This window comes from Callithrix jacchus, chromosome 1 (assembly GCF_049354715.1).
Source record: "Callithrix jacchus isolate 240 chromosome 1, calJac240_pri, whole genome shotgun sequence".
Classification (NCBI taxonomy): domain Eukaryota; kingdom Metazoa; phylum Chordata; class Mammalia; order Primates; family Cebidae; genus Callithrix; species Callithrix jacchus.
Window position 1 is genome coordinate 28791082 of NC_133502.1, and position 17407 is coordinate 28808488.

Sequence of the window (17407 nt, forward strand, 5' to 3'; positions counted from 1 at the left end):
CAGTCCAGACACTAACCCTTTGTTCATAATATGGATCAAAGAGAGTTTCTCCGAACCAGCAGCTTATGTTTTTACTTTGCTTATGAAGACTCTTACCAAAATTAGTCTTTAAATTTTCATGTGATTAAAAGTATTGATGCCATCCATGCTTTTCTGAATTATGTTCAATATCTTCTCCCTACTCCCACCACACAATTGTTATATATTTTGTTATCTGAGTTTCAAAGTTTTAATTTTTTACATGAGTCTTAAATCCATCTGGAATTAAAATATGGGATTAATTTTTTCTTCCATGCAGTCAACTGTCACTGAATTATGTTTTAAACAGTCTTTTTCCCATTAATTGACATATCTCACAAAAGACATTCCCGTAGATTAACATGTCCACTGACTGGTTGATTTCTGTCTGGCTTCGAAATTCTGTTCCACTGGTCTGTTCATCCCCTCATAATTTAATGCACTTTGGAAGGCTGAGGTGGGAGGATCACTTGAACCCAAGAGTTCCAGACCAGCCTGGGCAGCACAGCAAGACATCATTTTAATTATGAGAGCATTACAATATACCAAGTGCTCTTCCTCCATCCTTTCTGGCTTTGCTCTTGATTCTTCCATATGATTATGCCATCCTTGCATTTCTGGAATAAACTATTTTCAAATGAAAAAATACTGGCCGGGCACGGTGGCTCACGCCTGTAATCCCAGCACTTTGGGAGCCTGAGGCAGGTGGATCACGAGGTCAAGAGATCGAGACCATCCTGGTCAACATGGTGAAACCCCGTCTCTATTAAAAATACAAAAAATTAGCTGGGTGTGGTGGCGCGTGCCTGTAATCCCAGCTACTCAGGATGCTGAGGCAGGAGAATTGCCTGAACCCAGGAGGCGGAGGTTGCGGTGAGCCGAGATTGCGCCATTGCACTCCAGCCTGGGTAACAAGAGCGAAACTCCGTCTCAATAAAAATAAATAAATAAATAAAAAATACTTGATAATCATCTGTGGGTTCCAGTTCCTAATATTAATAATTAAGATTCACACAGTTCTATTCAGCTGTGAGATTAGCCTATATGGTGTCAAGGTTGTATCAGCTTCATAACATGAAGTGATGAGCAGTTTCTCTCTTTTTTATTTCCTGCAAGATTGATTTAATTAAGTAATCAATCAGTTATTTAATTAGACAGGGTCTTGCTCTGTCACCCTAATCTCAGCTCACTGCAACCTCCGCCTCCCAGGTTCAAGTGATTCTCCTGCCTCAGCCTCCCGAGTAGCTGGGATTACAGGTGCCCACCACGATGCCCAGCTAATTTTTACATTTTTAGTAGAGACAGGGTTTCACCACATCGGCCAGGCTGGTCTTAAACTCCTGACCTCAGGATCTGCCCACCTCGGCCTCCCAAAGTGCTGGGATTACAGGCATGATCCACTGAGGCCAGCCCGGTTCCTGTGCTTTTATTTGAGAGGGGTTCTTGTTCTGTCACCCAGGCTGGAGTGCAGTGGCAAGATCTCAGCTCTCTGCAACCTCCGTCTCCCAGGTTCAAGCGATTCTCCTGCTTCAGCCTCCCAAGTAGCTGGGACTACAGGCGCATGCCACCTTGCCCGGCTAATTTTGTATTTTTAGTAGAGACGGGGTTTCTCCATCTTGGCCAGGCTGGTCTTGAACTCCTGAGGTCAGGTGATCTTCCTGCCTCAGCCTCCCAAAGTGCTGGGGTTACAGGTGTGAGCCACCAAGCATGGCCACATTTTTTTCTTATCAGTCTTGCCAGAGATTTGTCTATTTATCACCTTTCCCAAAGGAACAGATTTTTGTCTCGGTTCACCTTTTCTTTTGCTTCTGTTTTCTGTGTCACTAATTCTCACCCTTTCACGTGAGTTATGTAAGTCTATAAAAACTCTGGAAATACATACCCCAGACTGGTGATAGCAAAAGTTACCTCTGAGTCTGAGACAAACAGGGATGGGCTAGTGAAGGCAGATCATGTTTTTATTTTTTTTTTTAGAGATGGGGTGGTCTCACTTTGTTGCTCAGGCTGGTCTCAAACTTCTGAGCTCAAGTGATCCTCCCACCTTTCCCAAATGCTGGGATGACAGGTGTGAGCTACTCTTCCTGGCCTTGTCAGTTTTTTGCTTATTTTCGTTTTTTGTTTTTTTGAGATGGAGTCTGTTTCCCATGCTGGAGTGCAGTGGGGTGATCTCGGCTCACTGCAACCTCAGCCTCCCGGGTTCAAGCTGATTCTTGTGCCTCAGCCTCCTGAGTAGCTGGGATTACAGGCACCTGCCACCACGCCTGGCTAATTTTTGTATTTTTAGTAGAGATGGGGTTTTGCCATGTTGGCCAGGCTGGTCACAAACTCCTAACTGCAAACCTCGGTCTCCCAAAGTGTTAGGACTACAGGTGTGAGCCACAGCGCCCAGCTGTCACTTTTATTCAAATAAAAGCACAGGAACTTCTGAAATGAGAGTATATCTGTGCATTTCTTATATAACTTAAAAAGCAGCAGTTAAGAGCAGGGTAACCGTGGCACCGGAATGACCCAGTTTGGGTAACTGTAACCTAGAGAAGGACGTACATCCGCCGCTTTTCTCTGCCGCTGGGAGAGCTCTGAAGGGATAGGAATAACCCCGTTTCCTCTCAGGATCCGAAAATTTTAGTTTCATACGTTCGTTTCTTTTTGAATCCAGACCTATTTGCACTGCAGTTTGGTTCAACTTAATCTCAGAATGGATGTCGGAAATGACATCTCAGGACTGAAAAGCACCTGTCCATCACAGCAGCCACATGGGACTCGCCCCTGCCCTCCAACCTGAGCTCTCAACTGCTGCTGCTTGGGGTCACCCTCTGCAAAGACAGGGACTCGTGTGTGTTCACCAGTGTTTCCCAAACCCCTCAACAGCACCCAGAGCATGACAGGCTTTCAACAAAAATGTGGTGAAAAGAACCGCACGGCCCACGGCGGTGAAGATTCGCCACGATTCGCACTCGGACGTAACTGCAGTAGGCTGAGCCATTTCCACGTCCTGCCAATCCACATTTGGAAGTCTCCTGACTCCACCTGCCTCTAAGGTCACCATTCCACCGCGGTCCAGGCGTTCACCAGACTGAGCTGACACAGCTGCATCCTTTCTGCCGCACTAGGCTCTGCCTGCTGCCGCCGCCACGCCGGGTTGTGGGATCTCTGTGGGGCTCCCTTCCTCTGGGGTGTGGGGCTCCCTTCCTCTGGGGTGTGGGGCTCCCTTCCTCTGGGGTATGCAGCTCCTCAAGCTGGTCTCTGGCATCCCTGTCTCTGCACCCTGGGTTGAGGGTGGCACCGATTCCTGCCTGCCCTCATCAATGCGCTCAAGCTTCACCCCGTCAGTGTCAAACACTGTGGTCTGTCAGTCGCACAGTCTGGATCTGAGCCAGGTGCTGCCATGTACAGTGCTGGTCAGATCAGCACACAGATTCTCCCGGCCTGCAGCGTCTGCACCCTGGAAAGGGGGTCGGTGACTGTGTACATGTGCTGCGGCTGTCCGGAGGCCAGAATGAGGACGTGCGCAGCTCAGTGGGAAAATGAAGACGCATGCCTCGAGCTCACCAGGCAGGGGCTGATGCCACACTCATCCTCGTCCCCATGCTCCAAACACCAGGGACTGACCGAGCTGCCCCTCATATCCCCTATTCCCTGAAGGCTGAGCACACGGCCCCCTTGACCCAGCACCACAGCCAGGCTGGGGACCGGCGGAGGGGTCCTGGCCCCTGGCCCTGCCCACTCCACGGCCCCTCGACTTCTTCCAAGTGACCTGACCTGCAGCCCGTAGCTTGCACCAGCCCATAGGCTTATTCACTAATAAACACGTTTTAATTTCAAACAATTAAACATTAATAAGCAGAAAAGTAGAAAGGTTTGAAAGAATGATTTTCACCTTAAAAAGTGAATAATTACTTAAAAAGTAACTGTAGATATATACAGGGCAATTACTGTACTCTTAGGGATAGTCTCAAACTCAGTAACAGATACACACATGAAACTACGTGAGCCTCTCAGAGATCCTGTGGCCAACACCAAAGGCACCGTGGCACTCAATGGACACAGAAGTTGCCAACCGAGGAAGGGGTGAGCCAAGCACATGGCCCCACCTGCCCGCAAGGGCCAAGACAAGGCACAGAGCCCCCTGCCGGCCCAGCAGTGAGCAGTCGCTGCAGCTGGGACCTGGCCACTTGCACAGGTTTCTCCTCTTCAGCTCAACTGCAAAGACATGTTTTTACTGCAAAAAGATTTTTGGCCAGGCATGTTCGCTCACGCCAGTAATCCCAGCACTTTGGGAAGCTGAGGTGGGTGGATCACCTGAGGTCAGGACTTCGAGACCAGCCTGGCCAATGTGATGAAACCCCATCTCTACTAAAAATACAAAATTAGCTGGGCATGTTGGCACGCGCCTGTAATCCTAGCTACTCGGGACGCTGAGGCAGGGGAATTGTTTGAACCTGGTAGGTGGTGAGGCGAGATCTCGCCACCACGCTCCAACCTGGGCGACAGAGCGAGATTCTGTCCCCCAAAAAAAAAAAGAAAAGAAAAGAAATAAAGATTTTAACCTCAACTCCTAAACAATTCAAACATGCTTTAATTAAATCTGGTTTCTCAGGGAAATCATTTTGGTAGCACCGGAAACAGGACAGTTAAGGCAGACAGCAGGAATTTTCAACATACCAGGCAGTATTCTTCCAACAAGAGCATCTAACAGCCAAAAAGACTCTTCTTCATTATTTGTGATGAGAATCAGGTATCCTGCTATAAAATTCATTCCCTGAAATTAGAAAAAAGAGGAATAGAAGTTCACACTGAGTTTACGCGATTCTGCAATCACTCAGCTACTAACCACCCCGTTTCAGTCTCTCCTGCTCTTCCCTAACCCTGCATAATTCCAGAAAGATCCTCTAGTAGGTTGCTAAGGTTGCGGAGTACCTACCATCCAGTGACGTTAGTCAAGCTTACATGAAGGAAAGAAAAAGCAAAAGGAAATAAAATCCTGAATACTAAAATTCAAGACTCTTCCACCAATGGTAACCTTGTGATATAATTTACCATTGGTTTCTAAAGAAATTTCTACCTCCCAACAGCATGAAACTCTCTATCAGAGATAAAACCATACCAGTGACCACACTTCATAAAAACCATACGGAACACGTTCTGACATTCGGGTGCTGGGAGAATTTCGTGGTGGGGACCCTTTCGGGAAATCGATGTGCACACGTGTCAAGGGGCGGCTGCTGCCCGCAGACATCACAAAGTGACCCTTTCCACGGAGGCAGCCCCAGACCCTGGGGGCTTTGCAGCCCTGAGTCAGCGCCGTCTCCAGGCGACTGGGTTTTACGACTTAAATTCTCTTGTCCCTCATCTATAATTTTTTTTAATTTTTAAAAATTTTTTTGGTGCTGTGACTTGGATTATAATTTCTAAAATAAGTATTTTTCTAGTAATAAGGGAAAAGAATCCAGCTTCAGTCAACCAACATCAATTAGCGTGATGGGAAGTGCGGAGGGGCAGCCACAGAGCACGATGCTTCCATCGCATACGGATGTGGCGCTGTTCTCCCGGAGCCAGAACACTCATGGACACGCATGGACACTCATGCAGCCGTACGTGACCCCTGACCTGGAACTCCCCTTAAAAACAGACCCTAAGAGTTTGACTCAAAAACCAAAGTAACCAGTGCGGAGAAGATCACGTTCCAGAGGATGATGATGGACATGCTGGGAAGAACCGACCCCTTTGACCCCATGACAGAAATGTGAGGAAGACCCCTGTGGCCGAGAGGGGGCCCAGGAAGACCCCTGTGGCCGAGAGCAGACCCAGGAAGACCTCTGCGGCCTAGAGTGGGCCCGGGAACACTCTGGCCGAGAGCAGGCCTAGGAAGACCCCTGCGGCCGAGAGGGGGCCCAGGAAGACCTCTGCGGCCGAGAGCGGGCCCAGGAAGACCTCTGTGGCTGAGAGCGGACCCCCTTCGAGCTGACGGTGCCACTGGTCCTGGGAGAGGGCAACTGTGTGGACACCATCAGCACAGGGAAATGCAGGTGGGCAATCGTGCAGAAAACACAGAACACGGCCGGGCATGGTGAGGGACCCCAGCCCTGTGGGAGGTGGAGGGGGGAGGATCGCCCGAGCTCAGGAATTCAAGACCAGCCTGGGCAACATGGCAAGACCCCAATCTCTGCAAAACATACAAAAACGGGCCGGGCGCGGTGGCTCAAGCCTGTAATCCCAGCACTTTGGGAGGCCGAGGCAGGTGGATCACGAGGTCAAGAGATCGAGACCATCCTGGTCAACATGGTGAAACCCCGTCTCTACTAAAAATACAAAATTAGCTGGGCATGGTGGCGCATGCCTGTAATCCCAGCTACTCAGGAGGCAGAGGCAGGGGAATGGTTTGAGCCAGGGAGGTGGAGGCTGCAGTGAGCTGAGATCATACCACTGAACTCCAGTCTAGGCAACAGGGCAAGACTCCGTCTCAAAACAAAAAGCTGTTTTAAGCAGAATGACGTAGAGCGTTTCTTGGCCGTTCTACCTCAACTCCAGAAGCCAAATCCTTGCTCCTGGACCGTCATAAAAGCTGCCAGTGGCAAGAATCCTGTCTGCAAAGAAGGGACCCTCCCGGCTTCACCTGAGGTGGCACTGCCTGCCCGCTGCAGAGCCACACACGCCAGCCCGAGGTGTGGCTGGTGCTGGTGGCGGTGTCCCGTGGCTCTTCTGCTGGCCTGTCACAGGGGCTCTCCTCACACACGTCTGCCTTTCACCCTTGGGAGCATGCACTCTGCCAGGGGCCAGGCCCGGGGCTGTCAGGCAGGCTTAGAGTGCCGGTGGCCCCCACTCCCGCAAATGTTCACTCAAACTGCATTTTCCAGAGGCTGCATGCCTGACTCCCGGCTCCTACGGAACGTTTCTGGAGGCGACACTGGGACTGCCAGTTAAAACAATTTAATTTGTTTCAAGCCACCCATCAGGACGAGGTCCTTAACTGTCCTCCTAGAAACGTTTAAGCCACAACCCCTAGGAACCTGTGAAGCACATGGCCTTAGTGCCAGGAGAGCTCTCCAATTCCAGTGGCAGCCTCGGGCGCAAGGCTCCCAGCCACGGGGACTCACAGGCAGTCCCAGGCCGTGCATGCAGCTGGAAACCTCGTGGAGGCCAGCGCTGCCCAGACACCTGCCCTGCCCTCAGCAGGCTCAGAGCCCGGAGCAGCACCAGCGGCTAAAGGCCCGGACGGGACACACCCGGGCTGGGAGACTGCATGGCTCCTGGCTGGCCCGCATTCCTCCTCCGCTAGTTACCAAGAACAATGCCCTTCATATGTGCCCAGCTAGGCAACCCTGGGAGGCCCAAGGACTCTACCAACCGCACCTGCTGGTTCACACCACGGAACCAGCCAGCTGGGGGATAGCAGTGTAGGCAGCAGACGTGCCGGGAGTGGCCTCAGAGGGTTACTCACACCCCATACCACACATGCCCCATAGACCAGCACATGCCCCACAGCACACACACATGCCCCACAGCACACACACATGCCCCACAGCACACGCGCCCCACGGCACACACACGCCCCACGGCACACACACGCCCCACGGCACACACACACCCCACGGCACACGCGCCCCACGGCACACACACACCCCACGGCACACGCGCCCCACGGCACACACATGCCCCACGGCACACGCGCCCCACAGCACGCACGCGCCCCACAGCACGCACGCGCCCCACAGCACGCACGCACCCCACAGCGCACGCGCCCCACAGCGCACACACCACACAGCACACACGCGCCCCATGGCACACACACCCCACGGCACACGTGCCCCACAGCACATGCGCTGCATACCACACGCCCCACAGCACACACATACCCCATAACACACATACCCCAGAGCACACACCCCACAGCACACACCCAACACCCACACCCCATAGCACACATCCCACACACCCAACACACACCCAACACACACACATCCCACAGCACACACACCCCACAGCGCACACTCCACAGCACATATCCCAGAGCACACACCCCCACAGCACACACCCCAACACACACCCCACAGTACACACGTCACAGCACACACCCAACACACACCCCATAGCACACACCCCACAGCACACACATACCCCACAGCACACATGCCCCACAGCACACCCACGACAGCATACACACCCCACAGCACACACATACCCCACAGCACACACATCCCACAGCGCACACATACCCCACAGCACACGCCCCACAGCACACACATACCCCACAGTACACGCCCCACAGCACATGACCCACAGCACAAACATACCCCACAGCACACACACCCAACAGCACATACATACCCCACAGCACACACACCCCACAGCACACACATACCCCACAGCACACATACCCCACAACACACATGCCCCATAGCACACACATACCCCACAGCACACATGCCCCACAGCATACACATACCCCACAACACACACACCCCACAACACATGCCCCACATCACACACATCCCACAACACACATGCCCCACAGCATACACATACCCCACAGCACACACACCCCATAGCACACACCCCACAAAACACATCCCACAGCACACACCCCACCACACATACCCCACAACACACGCCCCACAGCACATACCCAACACACCCCCCCACAGCATATACCCCCAACACACACCCCAGAACACACACCCCACAGCATACACCAACACACACCACAGAATACACACTCCACAGCACATGCACCCAACAGCACACACATTCCACAGCACATGCGCCCCACAACAGCACACACGTGCGCCACAGCATGCGCCTGCTCCTCCTCTTGCCACCCGAGGCAGAATAGAGGTGGTCAGCTGTTGCTCCCTGTCCTCCCTGCTGAGAAAGTGTTGGAGCTTCATGAGGATCAGGACGTGGAATTCATGAACAGGCTGATAGAGACGTGAGGCCCTCACTGCGACCCTGCAGCCGTGGACGACAGACTCAGGCTTGCGTCAGAGGGTCCCAAGGCTCACCTGGCAGTAGCCCACGGCCTGGTTATGGTGGCCGTATGCCAGCAGCACATTGTGCAGGGTCTTCTGTAGGCAGGGCTCCGTGGTCGTCCGGAACTTCACGTTGTCGGGGAAGGTCCGGTTCAGGTCTGCAGGAAATTCAGGAGGAATCGCCCACAGGTTTCTGCTCTGCAAGCCTCCCACCCCTCCAGCTGCCCCGAGGGTGGCCACCTGGGTTCCACCTGGGACTTATGGACGGCTTTTCACCCTGGCTGCACAGCAGACTCAACACAGCCAGGGCGACGGGCTCACCAGGGCCAGGAAGGAGGGGGTGATCCCTGGACTCGGGATGGAGGGCACCCCAACCGTCCTTCCTGCAGACTTGGGGACAGCAGAGCAATCCCAGAGCTGGCAGCCGGGCCGTGGCGCCCCCTCCTTGATACCCGTCTCCTCCCGGCCCCCAGCACAGGCCTCCTGCTCCCCGGACCTCATGCCTAGCAGAGGCGACTCTGCCTCGAGGACCCAGGTGACAAGAAGAGAAATGCACACCAAACTTTGGGGTGTTTTCCTAATTCTGAAGATCCAAAATGGAAGGAGAGAGAATGAACCAAGACTCCGCAGGGATCAAGGACACGGCTGAGCGCCGAGAACTGAAGAAACCTCACGTGGCCACTTGAGTGTGCAGAGGTGTCCTTGCCAGCCTCCTCCTTCCTAACCAGGCCTCATGCTGACCCAGCACCAGGACTCACAGAAGCTGACCTCCACGCTAACCCTGGACACAGGCCGGGCAGGAAGGGTAATGCCAGCCTGACACCTCCGCTGGTTTCTGTTCCCACCGGCCCCAGCTGTTAGAGGTGTTCGCCGGGTGCCTCAGGTGGCCACCAGCGGACGGGTGCTTTCTGCACAGGTTCCAAGATGGACTCACAGCAGCCCCGCCAGCCGTGACACTGAGATGGATGGGAGCGCACCCGCCCTGGAGGAACCCAACCTCCTCTGGTCCCTTCATAACTGCTGCAAAATGCCGTGAGTGTTTCCGACCTCTGGGCCCAGGCCTCGTCTTTGCTCACAAAACACCAGATTTGGGCGGAAATTAGTTCAGTGGCTCGGAGCACATTATTTCTCATTGTGTTTTCTTACAAGAGAGTTGTGCTTTCCCCCTGAAATTCTAAACATTCCGAAAAGTGGAATCGGTCAAGGGGAAGTTAGTATTTTTGTTATTCAGACCGGAGTGACCAGCTGTACTCATTTCTATGTAATATTGAGTTTTTCCATATATATCTATTTTTGAGACAGGGTCTCACTCTGTCACCCAGGCTGGAGTGCAGTGGCGCAGTCACAACTCCCTGCATCCTCAACCTCCTGGGCGCAAGCGATCCTCCCACCTCAGCCTCCTGAGTAGCTGACACTACAGGTGCACACCACCACGCCTCAACTGACCTACGTATTGATTTGTAGAGATGGAGTTTTGCCACGTTGGCCAGGCTGGTCTTGAACTCCTGAGCTCAACTGATCCGCCTGCCTCAGCTTCCCAGAGTGCTGAGATTACAGGCGTGAGCCACTGCCCTCAGCTTTTTGATACGTTTTGATGACATCCTGTGGGAAAGGAGAAGGCCCATCTCTGCTGGAGATGGACAAGCATGGGAACTTTGTCTGGGTGCAGGTGGCCCGATGCAGGCTCTGTGGGTCCTGGACATCCTCTGCACAGCTCCTGAAAGAGGACTGACCCGGGTGCCTCCAATGACTAAGCACAGAACCGTCATGGATCCAGCAGCCCCACACTCTGGGTATGAACCCACAACTGGAAGCAGGGACCCCAGCAGAATCCGCATACCCACGCTCATGGCCATGCCATGAATAACAGCCACACAGCAGGAGAGCCCAGTGTCCACTGACAGATGGATAAATGAACAAATCCCGGTCTGCCCGTGCGCAGATTGTCATTCACCCTTAAAGAAGGAGGAAGTTCTCATGCAAGATGCAGCACGGAGGATCCCTGAGGAATGAGGTGAGGGAAAGAACCCTGGTTGCATAGGACGCGCCCGCAGGGCTCCTCTCATGTGACCCTAGAGTTGCCAAAGCTTGGAGACAAGCACACAGCGGGCTGCCAGGGCTGGGTGAGGTCCCAGGGGTCAGTGCTTGGCAATGAGGGCCAAGGTTCAGCTTGGGAAAAATGAAATGGTAAATTTTATATTATGTACATTTTGCCATAATAAAAAAAAAAAAAGACAGCCAGGTGATGGCTCACTCCTGTAACCCCAGCACTTTGGGAAGTGAAGGAGGGAGAATCCCCAAAACCCCATCTCTACAAAAAATACAAATTAAAAAAATGAGCCAGGCCAGGCACGGTGGCTCACACCTGTAATCCAGCACTTTGGGAGGCCGAGGCAGGTGGATCATGAGGTCAGGAGATCAAGACCATCCTAGCTAACATGGTGAAACCTCATCTCTACTAAAAATACAAAGTTAGCTGGTCCTGGTGGTGCATGCCTATAATCCCAGCTACTAGGGAGGCTGAGGCAGGAGAATCGCTTGAACCTGGGAGGTGGACGTTGCAGTGAGCTGAGATGGTGCCACTGCACTCCAGCCTGGGCGACAGAGCAAGACTCTGTCTCAAAAAAAAAAAAAAAAAATCATCCAAAAAACCACAACACAGAGCCTTTAAATTCATTTTTCAGACAGCGGTGCTGTTTTAATATGCACCCCCCTCCCCACTCTACCAAGCTCTCCTCTTTCCAGCCTGAACCAGCGTTTCTGGCCGCCAGGCTGTGCGTCTGCATGGAGGCCTGTGGCGGTGATATACTCTGTGGTCAGGATGCAGCCTCTCCCCTGGTGGCCCCAGCCCCAGCCTGGGAAGCCCCTCCCCGCTGGCTCTGCCCTGTGACAGGAGACCTCCCAGGAAGGGCAGAAGGGCAGCAGGATGCATCCTGTCCTCACCATCCCAAGTCCTTCTAACCTCTCAGCACTTCAAAGCCACTGGATTTTAAAAATTAAGTATATCAAGAAAGAAAGAAAAAAAATTCTATCATACACTGAGCATGAAAGAAAGAAAAAAAATTCTATATACACTGAGCATGAAAGAAAGAAAGAAAAAAAATCCTATCATACACTGAGCATGAAAGAATAAAGAAAGAAAAAAATTAAGTACATTGTGTTTAAATGTGTATTTCTCTGTTAAAAACTGTTAAAACTCTTCAATTTAGGTAAACCGATTTTGTCAGCACTTCGCACTTTTGAGCCTATGGCTACGTGATTACTGAGAAAAATCAGAGCAGGCACTCCAAATTATTTAGACACAAAAGCGGAAACGTCTGCAAGGCCACGCGACCAGCGCCCGCGCGAAGCCCGCTAGGTGACAGAGGCTGCTCTCGCTGTCCTGCAAGTGAATTAAGATCACTGTTCTCCCCTTTGGGCTTGTTTTATTCTTTCGTGGATTTTGAAGACATCACGGCAGCAGCAGATGAAAAGCAGCAGGTGCACAGCTCACTTCTGGACACTAAGACCAGACGCGGCGGAAACCGGTTCCTTCCGGCCCCAGCCCCCATGCCAGAGCCCACCGCCAAGCCTCACCTGTCCGGATGGCGTCCTCCAGCCTGGGGTTTCTCTCTCCCTGGAGAAGCCGGTGGTAGTAGCCAGGATTCTGGTCCATCTGAGCCTGGGCCCCACTCAGCGCCATCCAGACGCGGGCACGGTGCTCCAGCGGGACCCCTTTCCGGACATAGCGCTTCACTAAAACCCGAGAGGACAGAGGGCGCCTCAGCTGGACCAGAGGCCCGCAGAGCCCACGCGCCCCTGACACCTTCCGTTCTTGCCACTTCTCTTCTGAAATCAAACATTAAAAAGACCCAGAACTTCATCTCCACCAAAACTGGCATATACACTCCTTTAGAAATTCTGCTCTCCCTCCCAACAGAGCGTAAATCAGACCAGCTACAGAACCACCCCCAGGCCCACTTCACCACCCAATGCCAGGTGGTCGGGACACCCAGGACCCCAGTCAGATGGATGCTCTGGAAAGTTCCCTGAGAGCTGTGCAGAGGAGCAGTGAAGGGGCAAAACAGTGGGAGGCCAAGCTGAGGATGGAGGCCGGCAGCGCTCGGCAGTGAGCACCTCGGTGGGACCCGCAGCGGGAGCACACGGTTCCAGCGCCAGACACCTGTCCTCTGTGTGCAGTTAACATCTACATATTGAAAGCTACTGCATTTTGTAGGGGTATTTTAATTGACAATAAATATGTGAAAAAGTAATTAGTAATTTTCTAATGGCCACAGAAACACATAGGAACAGAAGCCTAAAGCCAGGCACTGTCGCCATTAATCAGTACTGAGTAATTTCTTAGGCGGATGAAAAGCTATGTGTGACAAACACCCAAATTAATTATGATAAGTCCAAAGGTGTAAAACAGTGCTCTTAACCTACAAAACAGTTAATTTTCAAAGCAAGTATTTAGAGTTTTGCTGTTTTCCTTTGATGCTGCACTGCACTATTTTTATTTCATTTTATTTCGAGATCGAGTCTGGCTCTGTCGCCCAGGCTGGAGTGCAATGAGTTCAAGCGATTCTCCTGCCTCAGCCTCCCGAGTAGCAGGGATTAAGGCGGGCACCACTACACCCGGCTAATTTTTGTATTCTTAGTAGAGACGGGGTTTCACCATATCAGCCAGGCTGGTCTCAAACTCTTGACCTTGTGATCTGCCCGCCTCAGCCTTCCAAAGTGCTGGGATTACAGGCATATAAACCGGAGGCATAAGCCACTGTACCCAGCCCTGTACATGTTTTAAAAGAAACTATTCTTTTAAAATAAACCATACTTTAGGAAAAAAAAAAAAAAGTGTATGCAATTTGTGGAATTCCATAAGCTGCCATAAAAAGAAAAAAATCCAAGGCACCAGCTGTATTTAGCAGATAAAAAACGTATAATAACTTTACAGGCTACAGTCAAGAAAAGCACTACAGGGTCAAACTTCATGAGCTTGAATTCCAAGGTGATCCACAATTTATGATCAGCCGACCATGAGCATCTTAAAATGCAGGCTCTGGAAGGACAGACCCTTTTCTGTCCACTGGGCCTCCCGCTCCTGGAAGGGAGCCTGGGGGGGCAGTAAACACTCACTAAATACGTGACGAAGGCCCAGAGGAGAGAGAGAGCAGACACTAACCCCATCCGCTGAAAGCAAAGGATCTGTCTGAAGAACCCTCTTTGCTGGTTTAGAAGCAAATTTGAGGAGCGTATCTCAGGCAAAAGCATCTCAGCACACCTGGCCTATTCACACCGTTTACAGGAACATGGAAAACATGCTTTATTTTTAAAATTCTACTAAAGACAACAATAATTCAGCCTGCCTTTTTCTCCAGGTTAGTACGATTCATACTGAAGTCTGGCTATAGGTCTCGTGATCCCTTAGAGGGCAGCTTGACCAGGAATGCTGAGTGGGTTCTTAGTCATTCTGTGCTGAACAGCAGTGGGGAGGGTCGAGGCCAGCACAGGCAGGGACTGTTCTAACTGAGAGGGACAGAGGCTGAAAGGCCATGCAAACACCAGGGCTACTTCTACAAACTAACGATGAGTACCTGGAACTCATATATTTAAAATTGGGGCCTGGCCTGGTGGTTCACAACTGTAATCCTGGCCCTTTGGGAGGCTATGATGGGTGGATCACCAGAGGTCAGGAGTTCAAGAACAATCTGGCCAACATGGCAAAACCCCGTCTCCACTAAAAATATACAAAAATTAGCTGGGCATGGTGGCAGGTGCCTGTGATCCCAGCTACTCGGGAAGCTGAGGCAGGAGAACCGCTTGAAGCCAGGAGGCAGAGGTTGCAGTGAGCCGAGAGAGTGCCATTGTACTCCAGCCTGGTGAGACTCCATAAAAAAATAAATAAATAAATACAAAAATTAGCTGGGCGTGGAGGTGCACGCTTGTAATCCTGAGGCAGGAGAAGCTTTTGAACCCAGGAGGCAGAGGTTGCAATAAGCTGAGATCACACTATGCACTCCAGCCTGGGGGACAGAGTAAGACACAGGAAAAAGAAAAACAAAAAAAAGAAAGAAAAAAATTCTAACAAAATATTTGCAGGAGCCAAATGCTAATGCCACAAAAGATATCAAAGAATCCAGGTGTGGTGGCTCACACCTGTAATCCCAGCACTTTGGGAGGTGGGGGGAATCACCCGAGGTCAGCAGTTCAAGACCAGCCTGACCAATATGGAAAAACCCTGTCTCTACTAAAAATACAAAAATTAACTGGGCATGGTAATGCATGCCTGTAGTCCCAGCTACTCGGGAGGCTGAGGCAGGAGGACTGCTTGCACCCAGAAGGCAGAGGTGGTGGTGAGCCAAGATGGTGCCATTGCACACCAACTGGGCAACAAGAGTAAAACTCCGTCCAAAAAAAAAAAAAAAAGAAACTAAAGAAGAATGAAATAAATTAATAGATATACCACGTTCATGGATTGGAAGGCTCAATCTGAAGATGTCAATTCTTCCAAAGTTTATCTATAGATTCTTTTTTTTTTCTTTTTTTTTTTTTAGACGGAGTTTTGCTCTTCTAACCCAGGCTGGAGTGCAATGGCATGATCTCAGCTCACCGCAACCTCCACCTCCTGGGTTCAGGCAATTCTCCTGCCTCAGCCTCCTGAGTAGCTGGGATTACAGGCACGCGCCACCATGCCCAGCTAATTTTTTGTATTTTTTTAGTAGAGACGGGGTTTCACCGTGTTGACCAGGATGGTCTCGATCTCTTGACCTCATGATCCACCCGCCTCGGCCTCCCAAAGTGCTGGGATTACAGGCGTGAGCACCGCGCCCAGCCAATCTATAGATTCTTATATATACCTCCTATCACTGTTCCAGGAAAAAATACTTTGTAGACAACGACAAGCTAATTTTGAACCTTATATGCAAAGTGAAAAGAATCAAAACAATTTTGAAAATGAAGTTGGTGGGGACATATTACCAGATTTTATGCATTACTATAAACCTACAGTCAGACTGACACAATGTGGTACTGGAGAAAAGTTAGACAAATGGAATAATGGGATATAATAAAAAATCCAGAAAGAGACCCACACAAACAGAATCAACTGTTTTTTGATAAAGGTGCAAAGAAAACTTAGTGCAGACAGAAGAGTCTGTCTACCAAAGAATGACGAAAATAAAAAAGCACCAACAACATGAAGAGCCGGCAAGAATGTGGAGCAATTAGACACTCACACATGTGTGGCGGGAAGGCAAAATTTTCAGCCACATTGGAAAGACAGTTTGTGATTTCTTACTAGTTAAACATACACGTATCCTATGACCCAGCAATCCCATGCAAAGTGTTTACTCAAGATAAATGAAAACTAAGTTCCCACAAAAACCTGTATGTGAGGCTGGGCGCGGTGGCTCACGCCTGTAATCCCAGCACTTTGGGAGGCCGAGGTGGGTGGATCACGAGGTCAAGAGATCCAGACCATCCTGGTCAACATGGTGAAACCTCGTCTCTACTAAAAATACAAAAAAAAAATTAGCTGGACGTGGTGGTGCATGCACTCCAGCCTGGGTAACAAGAGCGAAACTCCGTCTCAAAATAAATAAATAAATAAATAAAAATAAAATATTAAGTCAAAACAGTTGGGGAATTTTTTTAAAAAAAGCTAAATCCAGACAACTGACATCCATCTACTCTGACAAAGTTGGGCAAATCCCCAGTTTTTTTTGTGTATCTTTGAAAATATGTTTTTTCAACTGCATTTTAACTTCGGTGGTGTTAATATTCTCCAGGAAGGAGACCTTGAAGCCAACAGCCCGAAGCTGCTTCCCTGCAGCGGTCCCTTCTGGAGATGGAGAATGAAACAGAATTCATCAGGACTAGGTTTGCTGAATTTGGTCTGTATAGGGAGGAAGAACAAGCCCTTCCTAAGGGCTCCTGGTGGACATTTGCTATGGAGAAAGAAAAAGATAGTATTTATTGTATTCGCCAACGGTGTCTTCAGGCGGAACACACAATAACTGTCCCTTAAGACATGTGGGATGCCGAGATTGGCAGATGACTGCGTTACTGGAGACTGACATGGAAAGTGCAGATGAAAATCCTCCAGAAACAGAAGCAAGAACTCTACCACAGCAAGCCTGGGATACCTGGCAGGAAGAAGTTACGCCCATTTCTGGAATAACTCGCCCACTCCTGTTTTATGCCCGACTCTCTGTTCTTAGGGCTCTGCCAGTGCTCATGAGCCCCCTGATGGTCACACCAGGACCCAGGCCCCACGCCAGACGGGACACACAGGATCAAAGACTACACGTGCCTCCCACCGGAGTCACCAGCGACCCTACTCCCCACGGTCCACAGCCCTGTGGCTCCCACTCTTCAGGCTGAGGCTCACATGGCATCAAAGAGATGTATTTGCTCACAGACCATTTATGCCGGCGATGCTA

At 50.8% G+C, this 17407-nt stretch overlaps 1 protein-coding gene across 4 annotated transcripts in view; it reads right to left on the reverse strand.

The window, feature by feature from the left end:
- The window catches only part of GRTP1 (growth hormone regulated TBC protein 1), a 34473-nt gene that overhangs the window by 13220 nt on the left and 3846 nt on the right, over positions 1-17407 (reverse strand). For 2 of the 4 annotated variants that reach the window (XM_035294677.3, XM_035294672.3), the window contains exons 3-5: positions 12561-12812; positions 9018-9142; positions 4681-4777 (exon numbers count right to left, since the gene is read on the reverse strand). In XM_035294677.3, coding sequence (XP_035150568.1) covers positions 4681-4777; positions 9018-9142; positions 12561-12666 — 328 coding nt within the window. In that variant the 5' untranslated portion in view covers positions 12667-12812. The remainder of the gene's footprint in view (positions 1-4680; positions 4778-9017; positions 9143-12560; positions 12813-17407) is intronic. The other 2 variants (XM_035294674.3, XM_035294679.3) reach the window with 1 other exon arrangement.